The 16,385-nt window shown below is 52.5% G+C and overlaps 1 protein-coding gene across 1 annotated transcript in view; it reads right to left on the reverse strand.

Moving 5' to 3' along the window:
* Positions 1-16,385, reverse strand: part of TTLL8 (tubulin tyrosine ligase like 8) — a 62,014-nt gene that overhangs the window by 22,194 nt on the left and 23,435 nt on the right. Inside the window, exons 9-12 of the mRNA XM_088837064.1 lie at positions 16,230-16,378; positions 13,794-14,034; positions 10,675-11,110; positions 9,742-10,237 (exon numbers count right to left, since the gene is read on the reverse strand). Coding sequence (XP_088693190.1) covers positions 9,742-10,237; positions 10,675-11,110; positions 13,794-14,034; positions 16,230-16,378 — 1,322 coding nt within the window. The remainder of the gene's footprint in view (positions 1-9,741; positions 10,238-10,674; positions 11,111-13,793; positions 14,035-16,229; positions 16,379-16,385) is intronic.

A 16,385-nucleotide genomic window follows, 5' to 3' on the forward strand; every position in this document is an offset into this window, starting at 1 on the left:
GTGACGAGCCTTCGTCTCTGACCCAGGAGTCACGTGTCTTCTGCCAACATCCCAGCAACAGCCATGCTCACGGGGAAGGGAAAGCGAATCCCGGACTGGAAGGCTTGTCTCTGGCTCACAAGTGTCCAGGTGAAGAAGAGTGACGTGGACTCCCGAGGTTCCGGACTCGGAGCCTGGCTCTATGGCTGGGGAGACTTTTGGAGGGGGCAGTGGCGAGTGCGTGCCGTTTGCAGAAGGGTGAATGCTGATGACCAGAAGGTGGCCTGCGGTGTATTTGACCACGGCCACTCCACTCCTCCTCCCCCTCTGAGGAGTACCCTGCCTCACTCACTGGGCAGATGTGGCCTGACTCGCCGTCTCAAGCGTATACCATCTGCCTTGTGAAGACGACACCCAGGGGAGCCACGGGCCCAAGAGGGGAGACGTGCGGGGTGGATCAGAACTCACTGAGCAGCCTGGAGCCTGGCTCAGCCTCCCTAGCGGAGCCCAGTACCTCTACAGTTGACCTGAAGATGTGTGAGAAACAGGGGCTTGCTGAAGACACACCACCGAGGTTGGGGAGGAGGGGTCCCTGTTGTGCAGCATTATTGCTGCAGAGACCTGACCTAATAAAGGCAGGAGAACAGACAACTGGGACAGAGACTCCAAAACCAGAACAACACATCCAGTCTCCTGTGTCACAGAGGCAGCACAGCGCCGCACGAAGGACACAGCGTTCACGCGGCACCAGCTGAATGTCCGTACAAAACCCGCGAGTCGCGATTCCTACAGCACGTGACACAGAAACAGTGCCAGGTGGAATGCAGCTCTGAATGTGAAAGGTGAAACCGCACCACTTGAAGATGAAAACAGAAGTGACTACTTTTCATGATTTGGGCAAAGATGCCACAAACAGAAAACATACCTGCTGGTCATAAAGACAATATATTGGAATGTGCTCAATTAACAATGTATGTGCATGGAAAGACACTATTAAGACAGAGAAAGGCAAATCACAGGATGAGAGAAGACGTCTCTACCATATACACCAACACACATGCCCATCGCGGGACTTGTACCCAGAATATATGGAGAACTCCTACAAGTCAGTAGGAATAGGCTACAGGAAAACCTGTCGAATCAAACACAAAAAGATCCTTTGCAAGAGTATGTTGAGCTGGACTGTCACTATTAAAAGCTGCTGAAATTTGTTTCTTGACCGTGCGGGCAGCTTGCAAGATCTTATTTCACTGAACACGGATCAAACCTGGGCCCACAGCAGTGAAAGTGCCAAATCTTAGAATGGCTAAAATTAAAGGACAGACAATATCTACTGTTGGAAAAGTGTGGAGTAACTGGAAGACTCATACACTGGCACAGTCACCCTAGGAAATTCCTTGGGAGTGCCAAGCAAAGTTGAATGCCTGACCTAGCAATTCCATTCCTACAGAAAGATGAATACATGTTCGCCAAATTCAGGATTGTTCACAATAGCACTATTTGTAATAGTCTGAACCAGAAAAAATGTAAATAAACTGTAGTTGAGAACCAAATTTAACTACATGCAAGAAAGCAAAACCAGCCCTATATGTCAAACTCAACATCAGACCAAGTTAGGATCATTCCTGGAATGCAAGGTTGGTTTAACATTAAAAAATTGATTGATGTTAGGTGCTACAGGCAACCTCTTAGAGAAAGGAAAACCTATTGACGTTATTTACCATTTTAATCCTAATAAGAAGAAAAAAATTATAACCTCATAGATGCAAAAAAACTGAGAAAATTCATTCCATTCTTTTCCGTTCCATCGCTAGAAAATTCATTACACAGTCACGATAAAAATTCTTCATAAAGATTAGAAATAAACCACTTTAACATGCTAGCCCTAGATGCAAAAAAACAGAAAATTCATTACACAGTCACAATAAAAATTCTTCATAAAGATTAGAAATAAACCACTTTAACATGCTAGCGTATGTATACATTTATATCCATATATCCTATCCATAGCTTTGTTAAGACCTACAGAAAATGTCATTATAAATGAGAAATGTTAGAAACATTCCCTGTAAAATCAGGAATTCAACAATGGTGCTAAATATTATGTAGGAAGTCCTAGCCGTACAATAAGACAAAATATCAGGGGCAAAATGATTGAGGTGGGAGACATTAATATAAAGCTATTCCAATCCCAAAGAAAGGCAAGGCCAAAGAACGCTCAGACTACCACACAAATGCACTCATCTCACACGCTAGTAAAGTAAGCTTAAAATTCTCCAAGCCAGGCCTCAGCAATATGTGAACCGTGAACTTCCAGATGTTCAAGCTGGTTTTACAAAAGGCACAGGAACCAGAGATCAAATTGCCAATATCCGCAGGATCATCAAAAAAGCAAGAGAGTTCCAGAAAAACATCTATTTCTGCTTTATTGACTATGCCAAAGCCTTTGACTGTGTGGATCACAATAAACTGTGGAACATTCTGAAAGAGATGGGGATACCAGACCACCTGACCTGCCTCTTGAGAAACCTGCATGCAGGTCAGGAAGCAACAGTTAGAACTGGACATGGAACAACAGACTGGTTCCAAATAGGAAAAGGAGTACGTCAAGGCTGTATATTGTCACCCTGCTTATTTAACTTATATGCAGAGTACACCGTGAGGAACGCTGGGCTGGATGAAGCACAAGCTGGAATCAAGATTGCCGGGAGAAATGTCAATAACCTCAGATATGCAGATGACACCACCCTTATGGTAGAAAGTGAAGAAGAACTAAAGAACCTCTTGATGAAAGTGAAAGAGCAGAGTGAAAAAGTTGGCTTAAAGCTCAACATTCAGAAAACTAAGATCATGGCATCTGGTCCCATCACTTCATGGCAAATAGATGGGGAAACAGTGGAAACAGTGTCAGACTTTATTTTGGGGGGCTCCAAAATCACTGCAGATGCTGATTGCAGCCATGACATTAAAAGACTCTTACTCCTTGGAAGGAAAGTTATGACCAACCTAGACAGCATATTAAAAAGCAGAGACATTACTTTGCCAACAAAGGTCCATCTAGTCAAGGCTATGGTTTTTCCAGTGGTCATGTATGAATGTGAGAGTTGGACTATAAAGAATGCTGAGTGCCGAAGAACTGATGCTTTTGAACTGTGGTGTTGGAGAAGACTCCTGAGAGTCCCTTGGACTGCAAGGAGATCCAACCAGTCCGTTCTAAAAGAGATCAGTCTTGGGTGTTCATTGGAATGACTGATGTTGAAGCTGAAACTCCAATACTTTGGCCACCTGATGCAAAGAGCTGGCTCATTGGAAAAGACCCTGATGCTGGGAAAGATTGAGGGCAGGAGGAGAAGGGGACAACAGAGGATGAGATGGTTGGATGGCATCACCGACTTGATGGACATGGGTTTGGGTAGACTCCAGGAGCTGGTGATGGACAGGGAGGCCTGGTGTGCTGTGGTTCATGAGGTCGCAAAGAGTCGGACACGACTGAGCGACTGAACTGAACTGAACTTGCACATGATATAATTATTTATGTAGAACAATTATACATAGAAACTCAAAAGAAGAAACTTGCAAAATTTCAGAAATAACAGCAGAGTTTAGAAATGTGCAGATAGAAAATTAATATATAGAAATCAATTTCATTCTATATGCCAACAACAAACAATAATGAAATTTATACAGAGAGATGACACTATGTGCAATAGTATCTGAATATCAACTAACAAAAAGCTAATGAAAGACGTATATAAGCTCTGATGCAGAAATTCTAAAATTTAACACTTTCACCTTTCACTTTCATGCATTGGAGAAGGAAATGGCAACCCACTCCAGTGTTCTTGCCTGGAGAATCCCAGGGACGGGGGAGCCTGGTGGGCTGCTGTCTATGGGGTCGCAGAGTCGGATATGATTGAAGCGACTTAGCAGCAGCAGCAACAGGGACTTCACTAGTGGTCCAATGGCTAAGACTCCAAGTTTCCAACGCAGGAGGCTCAGGTTCAATCCCTGGTCAGGGAACTCGATATCACATGCCACAGCTAAAAGATCCTGCGTGCTGCAACTAAGACCCAGCACAGCCAAATAAATAAATGAAAAAATGAAAAAATAAAGATCTAAGTAAATGGAGAGACACGTTCTGTTCATGAACAGAAGACATGATTTCATTAATTTATCCATTTTCCCCAAATTGATCTATGAATTCAATGCAAATCCAACAAAAATCTCAATAGGACTTTTGTTGGACTTGATACAACAATTATGAGATTTATGTAGAAGAGAACGAGGTCAGGAACGATGAAGACTCTTATGAAGATGAGCAGAGAGGAACCCTGTCACACCAGAAAACACGGACAGTGTGGCCCTGGTGCAGGGGGCAGATTCATCAGCGGAACAGGGCAGAGACTCGAGAAATACACACGCACAGATGCACGTGCAAGAGTACTTTCACAAGAAGATAGAGATGACGTTTCAACAAACAACTGAAAAGTTATCTACACAGAAAAAAGCAAAATTTGATCATCTCCTCACAACATATACAAACGTCAACTCCAGATGCATTAGGACTTTTATGTCAAAATTTCAAACTCTTAGTGGTAAATGTAGGTAAATACAGTTTTAAATCTCAAGGTAAGGAAAAATTCCTTGAGACAAAATAACATTGACTAGAAGAAAGACTGGTAACTTTGGCCACATTAAAACCCAAATTAAAACCTGTGTGCAAGTTCTAATTACACTGTCAAAATGATTTAAATAAAAGTAGGCCATGAAAGGACAAACAATGAAACCATGTCATGAACCAAGAATCACTATTAATCAGGATGCATGCACCTGAGATCCAATGGGATGACAAAAGTGAACGAGTGAACAAAGTCCTGGACAGTCAATAAAATAAGAAAAATATACGAAAAGTATCGTGGTTGCAGGGAAAAGGAAAAGTCACTAGTTGATATAATTGTGCAAGTTAAAAATACAATTTTTAAATATATTAATGAACTAATAGAAATGATAGCCAGATGGCTGGATTTTCAAAAAAATCCACTCACAAAAATCAATTTCTTCTTTGTCAACCAGTCACAATTTGTAGGAAAATATTTTTTTTTTTTTTACGGAGTTTTCCATTTTTAATATTTGGTTAAACAAAATACATCTTTTGTAAACAAACCCAGCACAAGGCCAACAAAAAGGAATAAAAGCAAGAAAAAACAAAAAGCCTAGGGTTGCTCCTTACTGGGCATCAGGGTCAGGCCTGCCCACTTCCCTAAAGGAAGTGGGGCTTTCTGCCGTTGGGCGTCAGCATAGGTCCCTGTTCCTAAGCACCAGAATTGGATATGAACAGAGGAACCAGCCCTGAAATGGTTAAGTGTCTTTGCATATCCCATTGGCTTATGAACTCCAAGTGCGTGAGGACTCCTTTGAAGTGCTGTCTGCACAGGCCCAAGCAGACTGGTGGCGAGGAGTTCTCTCCTCCTCCTCCCAGGAAATGGCTTACAACACTGACAGTGCCAATGGACCCAAGGTCCTGCTGTGACAGTCAGCAAGGCTGGCTGAACTTCTGGCTGGTGGTGGTTGGAATGTCACTGTGCAGGGGTGACGAGCTCCCTGTGGTGCCAAGCAGGTCTGGTGTAGAAAATGGTGCAGAAGACTGTGGCCACTTGCTGAGAGGGTGAAACGCAGTAGCTGCTTGGTGGCCTGTTACTCAGCATTAAAAAAATGGCCTTCTGGGATTGAAGATGCGTGTGCAGAAAAAGTGCTGGTGTAAACATGCACTCCAGTGTCAGTGGGGAGAAGGCCTCAGCCCCATCATGTTCAGCCTGCTCAGGCTGGACATGCAAGCCCCACGCTGGCTCTGCTGCTGGAGGAGTCTGGCCAGTGGGGCAGCTCTCAGACCTGCCAAGACCACTGATCTGTGAACGGCTGGACAGGCCACCCCTGCCTGCCCCCTGCCTTGAGACAACCACGGCCCCTTTGGTGACAGGCGGTGTAGCCTAACACTTATTTCTCTTGTTTTCCAAAGTTACCAGGAGAAAAGTGGCCTACAGCTATTTAAAGAGGTAGGGGGTGGGTCAATTCTCAGTTGATCTGTTATGGAAACTCCAGAGAGATGACAATCCCAGGTCCTAAGCAGAATGCACGTATCTACCCAACGTGAAGGCTCTGTTTGGTCACCAGAGTGACTCCAAGCCTAGGACTTCTACTAACTTGAGCGGCTCCAAATCTCTGAGGGCTTAGCTTCATAATACTTCCCTTGCCCAACGCTGTCTCAAACTAGTAGAATTTGATGGTGAAGGCAGTCTTATTTTTTTTCGATTTTGCTGGGGTGGGTCAGCTGGAAAACTGCCCTTTGGCCTGTCTTGTGTCCCCAAACCTCCTAAACCATGCAGTGAAGTGGCAGGGACGATGCTGGAGTGAGGCAGGCAGGCTGTCCGTGCCTATCCCCAGCCTGGCTTTGGCCACATCCTCTTAGGTATCTAGCTCACTCTGTCATGTTAGAATACTGCAGGATTCAACCACCCGGCATGGAACATTAGAGAACTTTTCATTATAAAACTTCACTCTTAAAAATGGGGTCAGGGTGGCATTGAGGGCTGGAGACAGCATGCTGCGCAGCTGCTGCAGTTCTGGAGATGGTTTTCTGAGGGGCCTTTCTGCTCTGAGGCCTTCAAACCAGCCCCATGGGCTTTGTCTGGACTGTGTTCAGACTCACTGGTTGCCAGGAAAGGGGAAGGGGAGGCAGCATCTCCAGGTGAGTCAGACAGAGCAGAAGTGAACTCCAGCAGAGCCTCTGTCAAGTCCTCATAGAAATGGGGAAAGGAAGCTAAGACCCACCTTTCTTTCTCCTCTTTAAAATAAAACCAAGGTCTCCACAGATCGCCCTAAGCACACAGAGCTCCTACTTTCCTTTTCCAGGAGCGAGTAACGCTGGTTGGTTCTTATAATAGTCCACGTGTCTGTCCTATTGCACTTTGTCAACCAGTCCACGTGTCTGTCCTATTGCACTTTGTCAACCAGTCACAATTAGTAGGAAAATATGTGTCTGTAGGAAAATACGTGTCTGTCCTATTGCACTTTGTCAACCAGTCACAATTTGTAGGAAAATATTTTTAAGTTTGATACTATTTAAAATAGAATACAAAATATATGTAGGTCTAAATCCAACACCAAAAAGTGCAATACCATGGCAAAGAAATCTAAGAGCTTATTGAAAGGCATTAAAGGATTTATTTATGAATAGCTATATCACATTCATAGATTCGAAGACTCAATAATGTAAAGAAGTCAGCTCTCTCCAAACTGATGGCTTTAATATCAATAAACAAAACAAACAAACAAAAATATATCAATAAACATTTAAAAAATTTTAACTATAAAAATTATGTTGGTAGATCTTGACAGCCTAATCCTGTAACTTGAATGGAAGCGCAGGGCGTCAAGAAGAGCCCAGTCATTTTCAAGGAAGAAAAGCAAGGTTGTAGGACTTGTTTGATCAGCATGAAGACACTCGACAAAGGTCCAGTCATGAAGACCGTGTGGCGTTAGTCCAGGGCAGAAAAACAAACCAGTGGGGCTGACCGGAAGTCCAGAAGAGCCTGCGGATGAGCGGGGCAGGGGCTGCTGGACTCCCCCTCTCCCAGCACCTGCCAAGTCAGCTTCTGGAGCACTCAGGACTGGGATGTGAGAGCCACAGCAGTGCTTCCAGAAGAGAAGGTCTTCACGGCCTCAGGGTAAGGGGACAAGCTGCAAACATCACCAACTTGAGTTTATTAAAAATTAAGGTGACTTTTGCTTCCGTGGTGTCTCAGAAGTGGTAAAGAAAAAAAAAAGTGGTAAAGAAACAGCTTGCCAATGCAGGAGATTCAAGTTTGATCCCTGGGTGGGGAAGATCCCCTGGAGGAGGAAATGTCTACCCACTGCAGTATTCTTGCCTGGGAGAATTCCATGGACAGAGGAGCCTGGCAGACTACAGTCCATGGGATGACAAAGAATTGGACATGACTGAGCAACTGAAGTACAACAATGTGGCTTTGTATCCAAAGTTACCATCAAGGTGTCAAAAGACAAGTCCCAAAGCGGGAGCCAGTGTTTGCCACACAAATCAGCTGAGAAAGGAGGAGAATGCAAGAGTAGATGGTCGTCACCCCACACATCAGCAAGAAAGACCTGCAGTCCTGAGGACAGTCAGACCAAGACCCGCTTCTCAGGAGAGGAGACCTGGTTGGCCGGTGTGTGTCTGAAAATAAGCCGTTTCATTAGCAAATAGGAAAGAGCAAAGGCACACCATCACCTCCTCCAGAGGCAAACAAGACCCCCCTGTCAGCACCAAGTATTGGCACCAAAGGGAGCCGTGGCTCAGCACGACCGTGGTGAACACGCAGTCCCTCTGGCCATGCTTGCAGTGCCCAGTGTACCCACCCCCCTAAGTTCACGTCTACCTGGACTCTTGGAATTGACTTATTTGAAGATGTAATCAAGGTAAAATGAGGTCACATCAGAGGAGGGCGGGACCCAATCCAACAACTGCTGTCCTTTTAAAAGAGCGGGAACTCTGGACAGAGCGACACACAGACAGAGCATCACGTGAAGCAGGGCAGAGACGCCGTGATGTGCCCGTAAGCTAAGGAACAAGGGCTGCCAGTGGCCGCCAGAAGCTGGAAGAGGCAGGAGGCTCTACAGGCTCCGAGAGCCCGGCCCTGCCAACACCTCGCTTTTGGACCTCTGGCCTTCAGAAAAAATGTGGTTTGAGCCACCAAGTTTGAGGGACCTTGCCACAGCAGCTAATACTGCTTTTTAGGTTGAAGGTGTGTGTGTCTAGTTGACACTCACTCCTAGGAAGATGTCTGGAGGAAGCACAGTGTATTACAGAAAAGAAGTGGGCACTGCCCTCAAGGAGAGGTGAGTTGCTAAGTGGCAGGGCAGACGGGCCTCGGTGCCAGACTGGACACGGTGTGAGGAGAGTGGGTGAAACTGGACGTGGCCTCCAAGAGCCCTGCCAGCTCTGAAAGCACTGGCTCCTTGTGCCTGGGGCTGGCGATTCGCGCATGTACTGAGCATCTGCGAGGTGTCCGGCACAGCCCGGGTGCGGGGCTGCAGCAAGAACGCGGCCCCTGAGAGCTTACGATCTGCATGGAGACAAACAGACGGCTGAGAGGCTGTTAGTGCCAGGGAGAGAGACAGACACACAGAACCCAGCTGGCTGGCGGGAACACAGCAGGCGCACATGTTCTGGTAAGTCTGTGGAGGTGAGTGCACCCGGGACAGAGCAGGCGGGGCGTGGCCCTGGCTGGAGTTACTCTCGGCCACATCTGGGTGCCAGAACCACTGGAAACAGCACTGGGGTGCACAGACGGGCCACCCCTAGAAACCTGGGGCTGCCCACACCTGTCTGCCTGTGCTCGAAGCCCACCCCCAGGCCAGGTTCCTGGGCCACACATGGTCTGTTTCACCAGAAACTTGAGAAAACAGCACAGGGGCCTTGTGCCGGCCACCACCTGCCCCGGCAAGCGGTGTTATTCAAATCTCCAGCTCGGCCCCTCAGGCACCACATCCCCAGGGAGAGGGGCGAAGGCTGTCGCCCCACTGGTCCTGCGCAGGGCACCTGGTGCTCAGGGGCCCCTGAACCGCTGCAGCAGGACCCCCATTGTCCCGGCAACCTGACCAGGCCCAGCTGCTCCGAGCTCAGGCCAGTGCCTGGACCAGAGGCCCCGCCCCCCGCTGGAAGATACGGACCCCAGGCTCGCCCAGGCGCCAGCTCCGCGCTGTTACCTGGTGGTCCGGGTGGCTGAAACGGAGCACCCTCCACTGTCTTCACACTTGGAAGCACGGATGGCAGTGGGTGCACACGTAACGAGTCTGGATCCGAGTGCCTGTAAGATTCGGCCTTGGCGAGAGCAGGGCGGGGGGCCTTGTTGTCTGGGTGCTGAGAGGTGCAGGAGGGGAGTTCGATCTTCCCGCTGGACTCCCTGTGGCCACTCTTAGCTTTAGCGCTCCTCTCCACCAGCCTGTGTAACTGCACAGGCAAGCTGCAAGGAAGTACCTTTTCATCTTTCAGTTTCAAGTGCTGCTGCAGAGCCATGAGTGGGGGTCCCCGGTCCAGGTCTAGCATGGCTGAGGGGCACCTCTGTTTCAGCCGATGGATGTCCGAGAGCGGAGGCACAAAGTCAGAGCTGGGGATCACTGGCATCTGCTTCCTGGCTTTCCTCATGCCCACGCCTTCCACAAGCAAGTCGGAACCCTGGAACGTGGGCAGCTCCACCGCAGGCTGGGGACAAGAGGGCGAGGTCAGGAGGGCCGGCAGTCCCTTTCCCAGCCTTCAGTCAGGTCTGAGGCCTCAGGGAGAAGCCCCAGCCACACTTCCCTAACTCTAACCCTAACCCTGGGTCCCCCCACCCCAGGGAGGCCAGGTGGCAGGGTCTTGCTGCCCCGCCTGCAGGAGGGCTCCCCAGGGGAGCAGCCCCCTGGAAAGACCCATGAAGGAAGGCTGGATCTTCACCCCAGGAGGAGGGGGGACACTGCAGGAGAGAAGAGAAATGGCCTAGAGGGGCCCCTGTCCTGCCTGGTACCACAGACGTGGAGGTGCCTGGGGACAAGAGGTTGCAAGAACGGCAAAAGCCAGGTGGGCCGCGTGAGACTCCCCGGGATGTGCGGAGAGACCACCGTGAACTGGCCAGCAGGCGGGAGACGCCCCACCCGCCACACCTGTCTCCACAGCAGCTCGAAGTTGCCGATGTCGCAGTTCCGGTCGGCCTTGCGGTCCACCACCACCTTTATGGTGTCCTCCTGCACCTGTGCGCACAGCTGCGCGGTGACGGGCGTGGACGCGTGCATGGTGGGGCTGGAGTTGATCTCGATCAGCCAGGGCCTGAAGTCATGCCCGAGGATGAAGTCGGCGCCATACAGCTCGAAGCTGCTCTTGCGTGGCTCCACGTGGTCCTGGGCCACCTTCATGGTGTTGGCGATGGCCCTCTTCATGGACGGGTAGATGACGCTGCTCCACACGGCCCCGCGGCCCCTCTTCTGCAGATACTCTTGGAATCGGGTGCTGGTCCACATGTTGTGACAGGGCAGCAGGGGGCTGCGATCCTTGTCGTTCTTCAGGTGCTTCTGGATGGAGTTGTTGCACAGGTGGATGGCGCTGCGGGGCAAGGATGGGGTCGTGTCAGCTGCTCAGTCCCCTCTGCTTCCAGCGGGCACAGGCGGGGAGGCCCCGCTCCAGGCCCGAGGCCCCACCCGTGACTGCCCCCGAGACCCCGCCCCAGACACGAGACCACACCCCAACCCCACCAGAGACTCCGCCCGATGCCCCGCCCCGGCTCCGCCCAAGACCCCGCCCCCGGCTCCGCCCCGAGGCCCCACCCCTGACTGCCCCCGAGACCCCACCCCAGACGCGAGACCACACCCCCAAACCCACCCGAGACTCCGCCCGATGCCCCGCCCCGGCTCCGCCCCGAGGCCCCGCCCCAGACCCGAGGCCCCAGCCCTGAATGCACCAGAGGCCCCGCCCCGCCCCCCCAAGCCAGAGACGCGCAGGCCCCGCCCCGACTCCACCTGAGGCCCCGAGACCCCGCCCCTGCTCCGCCCGAGGCCCAGCCCCCGCCCCCGCCCGAGGCCCCTCCTGAGACACCACCCCAGCCCCTCCCACAGACCCCGCCCACTAGCGAAGGGCGGCTACAGGTGGGTCCCTAAGGGGTCCCCTCTCCTCCTGTTCACCCTGGGGGGCCCCGTAGAAGCCAGCCAGCCCCGGGCCACCAACGAGGGGCCTCCGGCAAGTCCCACCCTAGGAGCTGTTTCCCCTCCTGCCGCTGGGGGAGGGTTGGCGCCCCGGAGAGAGATTCACTAACCGAAAATTCCAGCTAATTCATTTATACCCTGGCCTTGTTCTAAATAAGAATTAAGCTGAATAGCATCTATCAGTTCAATTCAGTTCAGTCCCTCAGTCGTGTCCGACTCTCCGCGACCCCATGAATCACAGCACGCCAGGCCTCCCTGTCCATCACCAACTCCTGGAGTTCACTCAAACTCATGTCCATCGAGTCGGTGATGCCATCCAGCCATCTCATTCTCTGTCGTCCCCTTCTCCTCCCGCCCCCAATCCTTCCCAGCATCAGAGTCTTTTCCAGTGAGTCAACTCGTCGCATGAGGTGGCCAAATTATTGCAGTTTCAGCTTTAGCATCAGTCCTTCCAATGAACACCCAGGATTGATCTCCCTTAGAATGGACTGGTTGGATTTCCTTGCGGTCCAAGGGACTCTCAAGAGTCTTCTCCAACCACAGTTCAAAAGCATCAATTCTTCGACCATCAGCTTTCTTCACAGTCCAACTGTCACATCCATACATGACCACAGGAAAAACCATTGCCTTGACTAGACAGACCTTTGTTGGCAAAGTAATGTCTCTGCTTTTTAATATACTATCAAGGTTGGTCATAACTTTCCTTCCAAGGAGTAAGCGTCTTTTAATTTCAGATTGTAAAATACATGGATCCTATCAGTCATTTTCATTTGACTGTGTCCTTTGGCACTTTCTGGTGGGGAGGCCCCGCCTGTGACCCATAAGACAGATACAAGAAACAGGATGTGCCCCTGGACCCTGAAGACACGCTGTTGGGGCAGACACAGTTCAAAACAATGTCAGGGACTCTATCAGCCTGGATGAGGGTTTTGTTCCCAGATGCAGAAACAACTCAGACAGTGGAGGCCTGCCAGGTACACAGCCCACAGCTGGCAGGGCCTGGCAGGTTGGAAGGGGCCCTGTGGCCCTCACTGCCCAGTCACCCAGAATCCTCCTCTGGGTCCTCCTGGCCTGGTGGGCAATGTGCTCCTTGAGCTGCCGGCCAGGACTTGTCCCAGCAGCCTGCTCCTGCCAGGTGGCTCCAGGCGTTCTCACAGCTCCAGCCTGAGCACAGGGAACCCCCTCCCGCAGGATCTCTGTTGAGCAACCTTCAGCCTTCATGATTCTGATGGACTCCCCCGTATCCCTCACTAGGACGCCTGTGCATCCCGGGCGCCCCGAGTGTGACCACAAAGCAGAACCACACTTGTCCTCCGTTCAGACAGTGAGGTGGCCCCACCTACCTGTCCAGGAGAATGGCATGTTCCCGGGACTTCTCCAGTGGCCTCCCTTGTCCCCACCGCACACATAGCCTGCCCACTCTGGGGCCCGGTGGGCAGCAGTTTCATCCACCGGGGAGCACCCATTTCTGGAGGTCTGAGCCCCTGCCTAGCACCCCACCACCTCGACACACAGTGCCCCCTGCACCACCCTGGCTTCTCCTGGGGATGCTCTACAATTCCTAGACCTGTAGGACTCCTGACCCAGGGCTCTGGGGACTCACAAAGAGAAGGCCCTGCAGGGGCTACTGCAGAATTCGATGGGCTGGCCCCCAAGGGACTCCCAAAGGAGCCCTTCCTGTCCTTCCCCACATGCTGAGGAGACTGACAGCTCAGGCAGTGCAGAAGGCAGGGCTGCACCCCAGCGTGGCCCACGTGGGTCAGCACAAGAGCACGGTTGGCCCCTCAGCTTCCACAGCAGAGGGGCAGTGGCAGCCACCACAGAGGGCGGCTCCATGCCAGTCGGTGCCCCCGAGTACGTGGCAGACGGTGCTTTTAGGATTTCCTGGAGAACAAACATGACCCTTGGGGATGCAGGGCCCTGGCCTTGATGGGCAGGGGGCCAGAGCCTGCCCCTTGCAGAGGGAGGTTGCAGGACCTCCCTGGCCCCAGCCAGGACCCAGCGTCCCACTGGACACATGAGACCAGCCTGGCACTCCGGTGCTGGTGGGAACCCGCCCTGAACAGTGCCAAGCTGACCCCACCGACCTGTCCAGTTTGTCCAGGGAGAAGCGCTGCGTGGAGAAGCGCAGATAGCTCTCCTTGTAGAACCAGACGGTCAGCGGGTTCCAGTCGGTGACCAGGAACCACTGCCTGATGTCGAATTTGGTGTCGTAGATGAGCAGCGGAGTCTCAATGTACTTCTGCACCACCCACTTGTCCTTGGCCGGCGGCTGGTCTGCAGCCACCAGCTCCAGGATCTCCTCCGCGCGGTTCATGCACACTATGTCTGCAAGAGGCCGCCGCTCAGCCCCGGGCCCCAGCGTACTGCCGTGGACCCCCAGGGGCACGGTGCAGGGGCTCTGCCCTTGCGGTCAAGGCTGCAGCCAGGGCGGCCCCCCTGCTCACCCACCGCGAGGCCAGCCCGGGGCTTCAGCGAGGACGTGAGGACGCGGAGGGCAGGGGTGCGGACAGAAGCCCGGCGAGGAGGCGGCAGCCGGCTGAGCCCCGGGCGGCGGGCGGGGCGGGGCGGGACCCGGTCGGCGGGGGGGGGGGGGGGGGGGGGAGGGGGGCGGACGGCCTGTGGCCTCAGGGAAACCAGCAGGCAGCCCTGGGCGGGGGCTCCGAGGGCTAGGGAGGCTCACACCCAGACAGACGGGCTGGGGGAGGCGGGGGTTGGGGTCCCTGGGCTGCAGCGAATAATGTCGCCAACAGGCCCCGAGCCCTCCTTTCCTTGCTGGGACACCCCTGAAGCCTGAACTGTGTCACGGAGGCAGAGTCCCCCACCCCACCATCCTCCCTGCCGCCTGTGATGGACAAGCGTGAGGAGAGGTGGCTGGTCTCGAGGACAGCTGCCGCGATGTGGGCACGGTCTGGCTTTTGGGGTGAGCACGATGTGGGCACGGTCTGGCTCTTGGGGACGCCACCTGCAAGGCCAGGGGCAAAGGACATGAGGGAGCTTTCCTCACAGAACAAGAGACCTGGCTCTTCTGTGACGGCAGGTTGAAACCTGGCCGTTCTGAAAGGAGAGTCCTGCACGAAGCTGCAGATCCCTGACATTGTCCTGGACCAAGAAGACAAGGGGCACCAGCGTAGGGGTCAGAGGGGGGTCGGGGTCAGGGGTCAGGGGTAGGGGTCAGGGAGCGGGGGCATCGGGGCAGGGGTGGGGGTACTTGGGTGGGGGCACCAGGATGGGGGCACCAGGGTGGGGGGTCAGGGGTGGGGTCAGGGGTAGGGTCAGGGAGCAGAGGCATCGGGGTGGGGGTCAGGGGTGGGGGTCAGGAGTGGGGTCAGGGAGTGGCGCATCAAGGCAGGGGTCAGGGGTAGGGGCACTGGAACAGGGTCGGGAGTGGTGGTACTTGGATGGGGCGGAGGGGATGGGGGCACGGGGCTGGGAGGTAGGGTGTAGGGTGCAGGGCTGTGGGGCAGGGCAGGGGTCGGAGGTGGGCACCAGGGTTGGGGAAGGGGTTGGGGCACAGCCAGTGACCAGGCAGAACAGGGTGCATTCGGTTCTGACCAGCAGGGTTTGACCAGTCTGTGGAGCATCCCTGAGGGGGCAGTGTGGGCAGTGCAAGGAAAGTCTGGGCTCAGGACAGAGCTGTGGGGCCCTGCCCCGGCCTGGGGGTGCAGGCTGAGAGCAGGCGGAAGCCCAAGAAAGAGAAGGCTTCAGGATGGGAGATGTTCAGGACTGAATGCAGGAATGTCACAAATTATTATTAATAAAGATTTTTAAAAATCACTTAAGAAGTAACCGCTTATGAATTTACAACGGTAAAACTCCTCAAATAACCCGAGGGGCAAATAGAATATGCAAACAAAAGGTAATATCCACTTAGACAGACATCAGGTAATGTCTTTTTTTTAGGAGTAAAAGGACATCCCATAACATAAACAAGAGGATGCAGGTAAGGTTGTACTATGAAGGCATTTCTATAGCCTGAAAATTTCTAAGCTGTAGAAGTACATTTGGAAATAAATAACTTCAGCATTTAAGTAAGCACCCAGGGGAATAATCCCTCACAGGAAGATAGAAAAAATGCAACTGAAAGATGGTTCTTTGGAAGTGCTCGTAAGATTAGAAAATCACCTTCAAACTCTGTTTTTTAAATGAAAAACCCACATTACCATTAGGGATAAAGAAGAGGACGCAGTCACAGCTGTGACGCAGGAAGAAGTAAAAAGCTGGAGCCAGGGGTCACCAGGAACAGGGTTCATGGGGGACGCAGGATGGGCACCTCCAGGGGTTTCACGACCACCCAAGGACCAGGCCCCACAGACGTTGGACACAGGGACCTCCCTCAAGTCTAGCAGCGATGGAACGTTCTAATTAATCTTAATTACTTGACAAAACAGAACAGAAGCTGTGATGACAGGTCTTGGGACGCCTGCTCCCCAGGACCCGTGAGTCCGGAGCGCCCGGGAGCCCAGCACCCAGCCCTCGCCCCCCAGGCTGGCTGTCCACGCAGATGCCCGGCTGAGACTCACCTCGGCCGCGGGACTTGGCTGCAGGCTTGATGATCCAGATGTTCCGAAGCCCATCGATCTCGGTCTGAGGGTTCACGGAGGTGATTTTGTTCAGCAGAGCCTGGCACTGCGAGAAGTGATTTCTGGAACTGGGGATGAAGGCCTCGCCGCTACAAA

This window comes from Moschus berezovskii, chromosome 6 (genome assembly GCF_049115385.1).
Source record: "Moschus berezovskii isolate FMDL1 chromosome 6, NW_MosBer_1.0, whole genome shotgun sequence".
NCBI classification, from domain to species: domain Eukaryota; kingdom Metazoa; phylum Chordata; class Mammalia; order Artiodactyla; family Moschidae; genus Moschus; species Moschus berezovskii.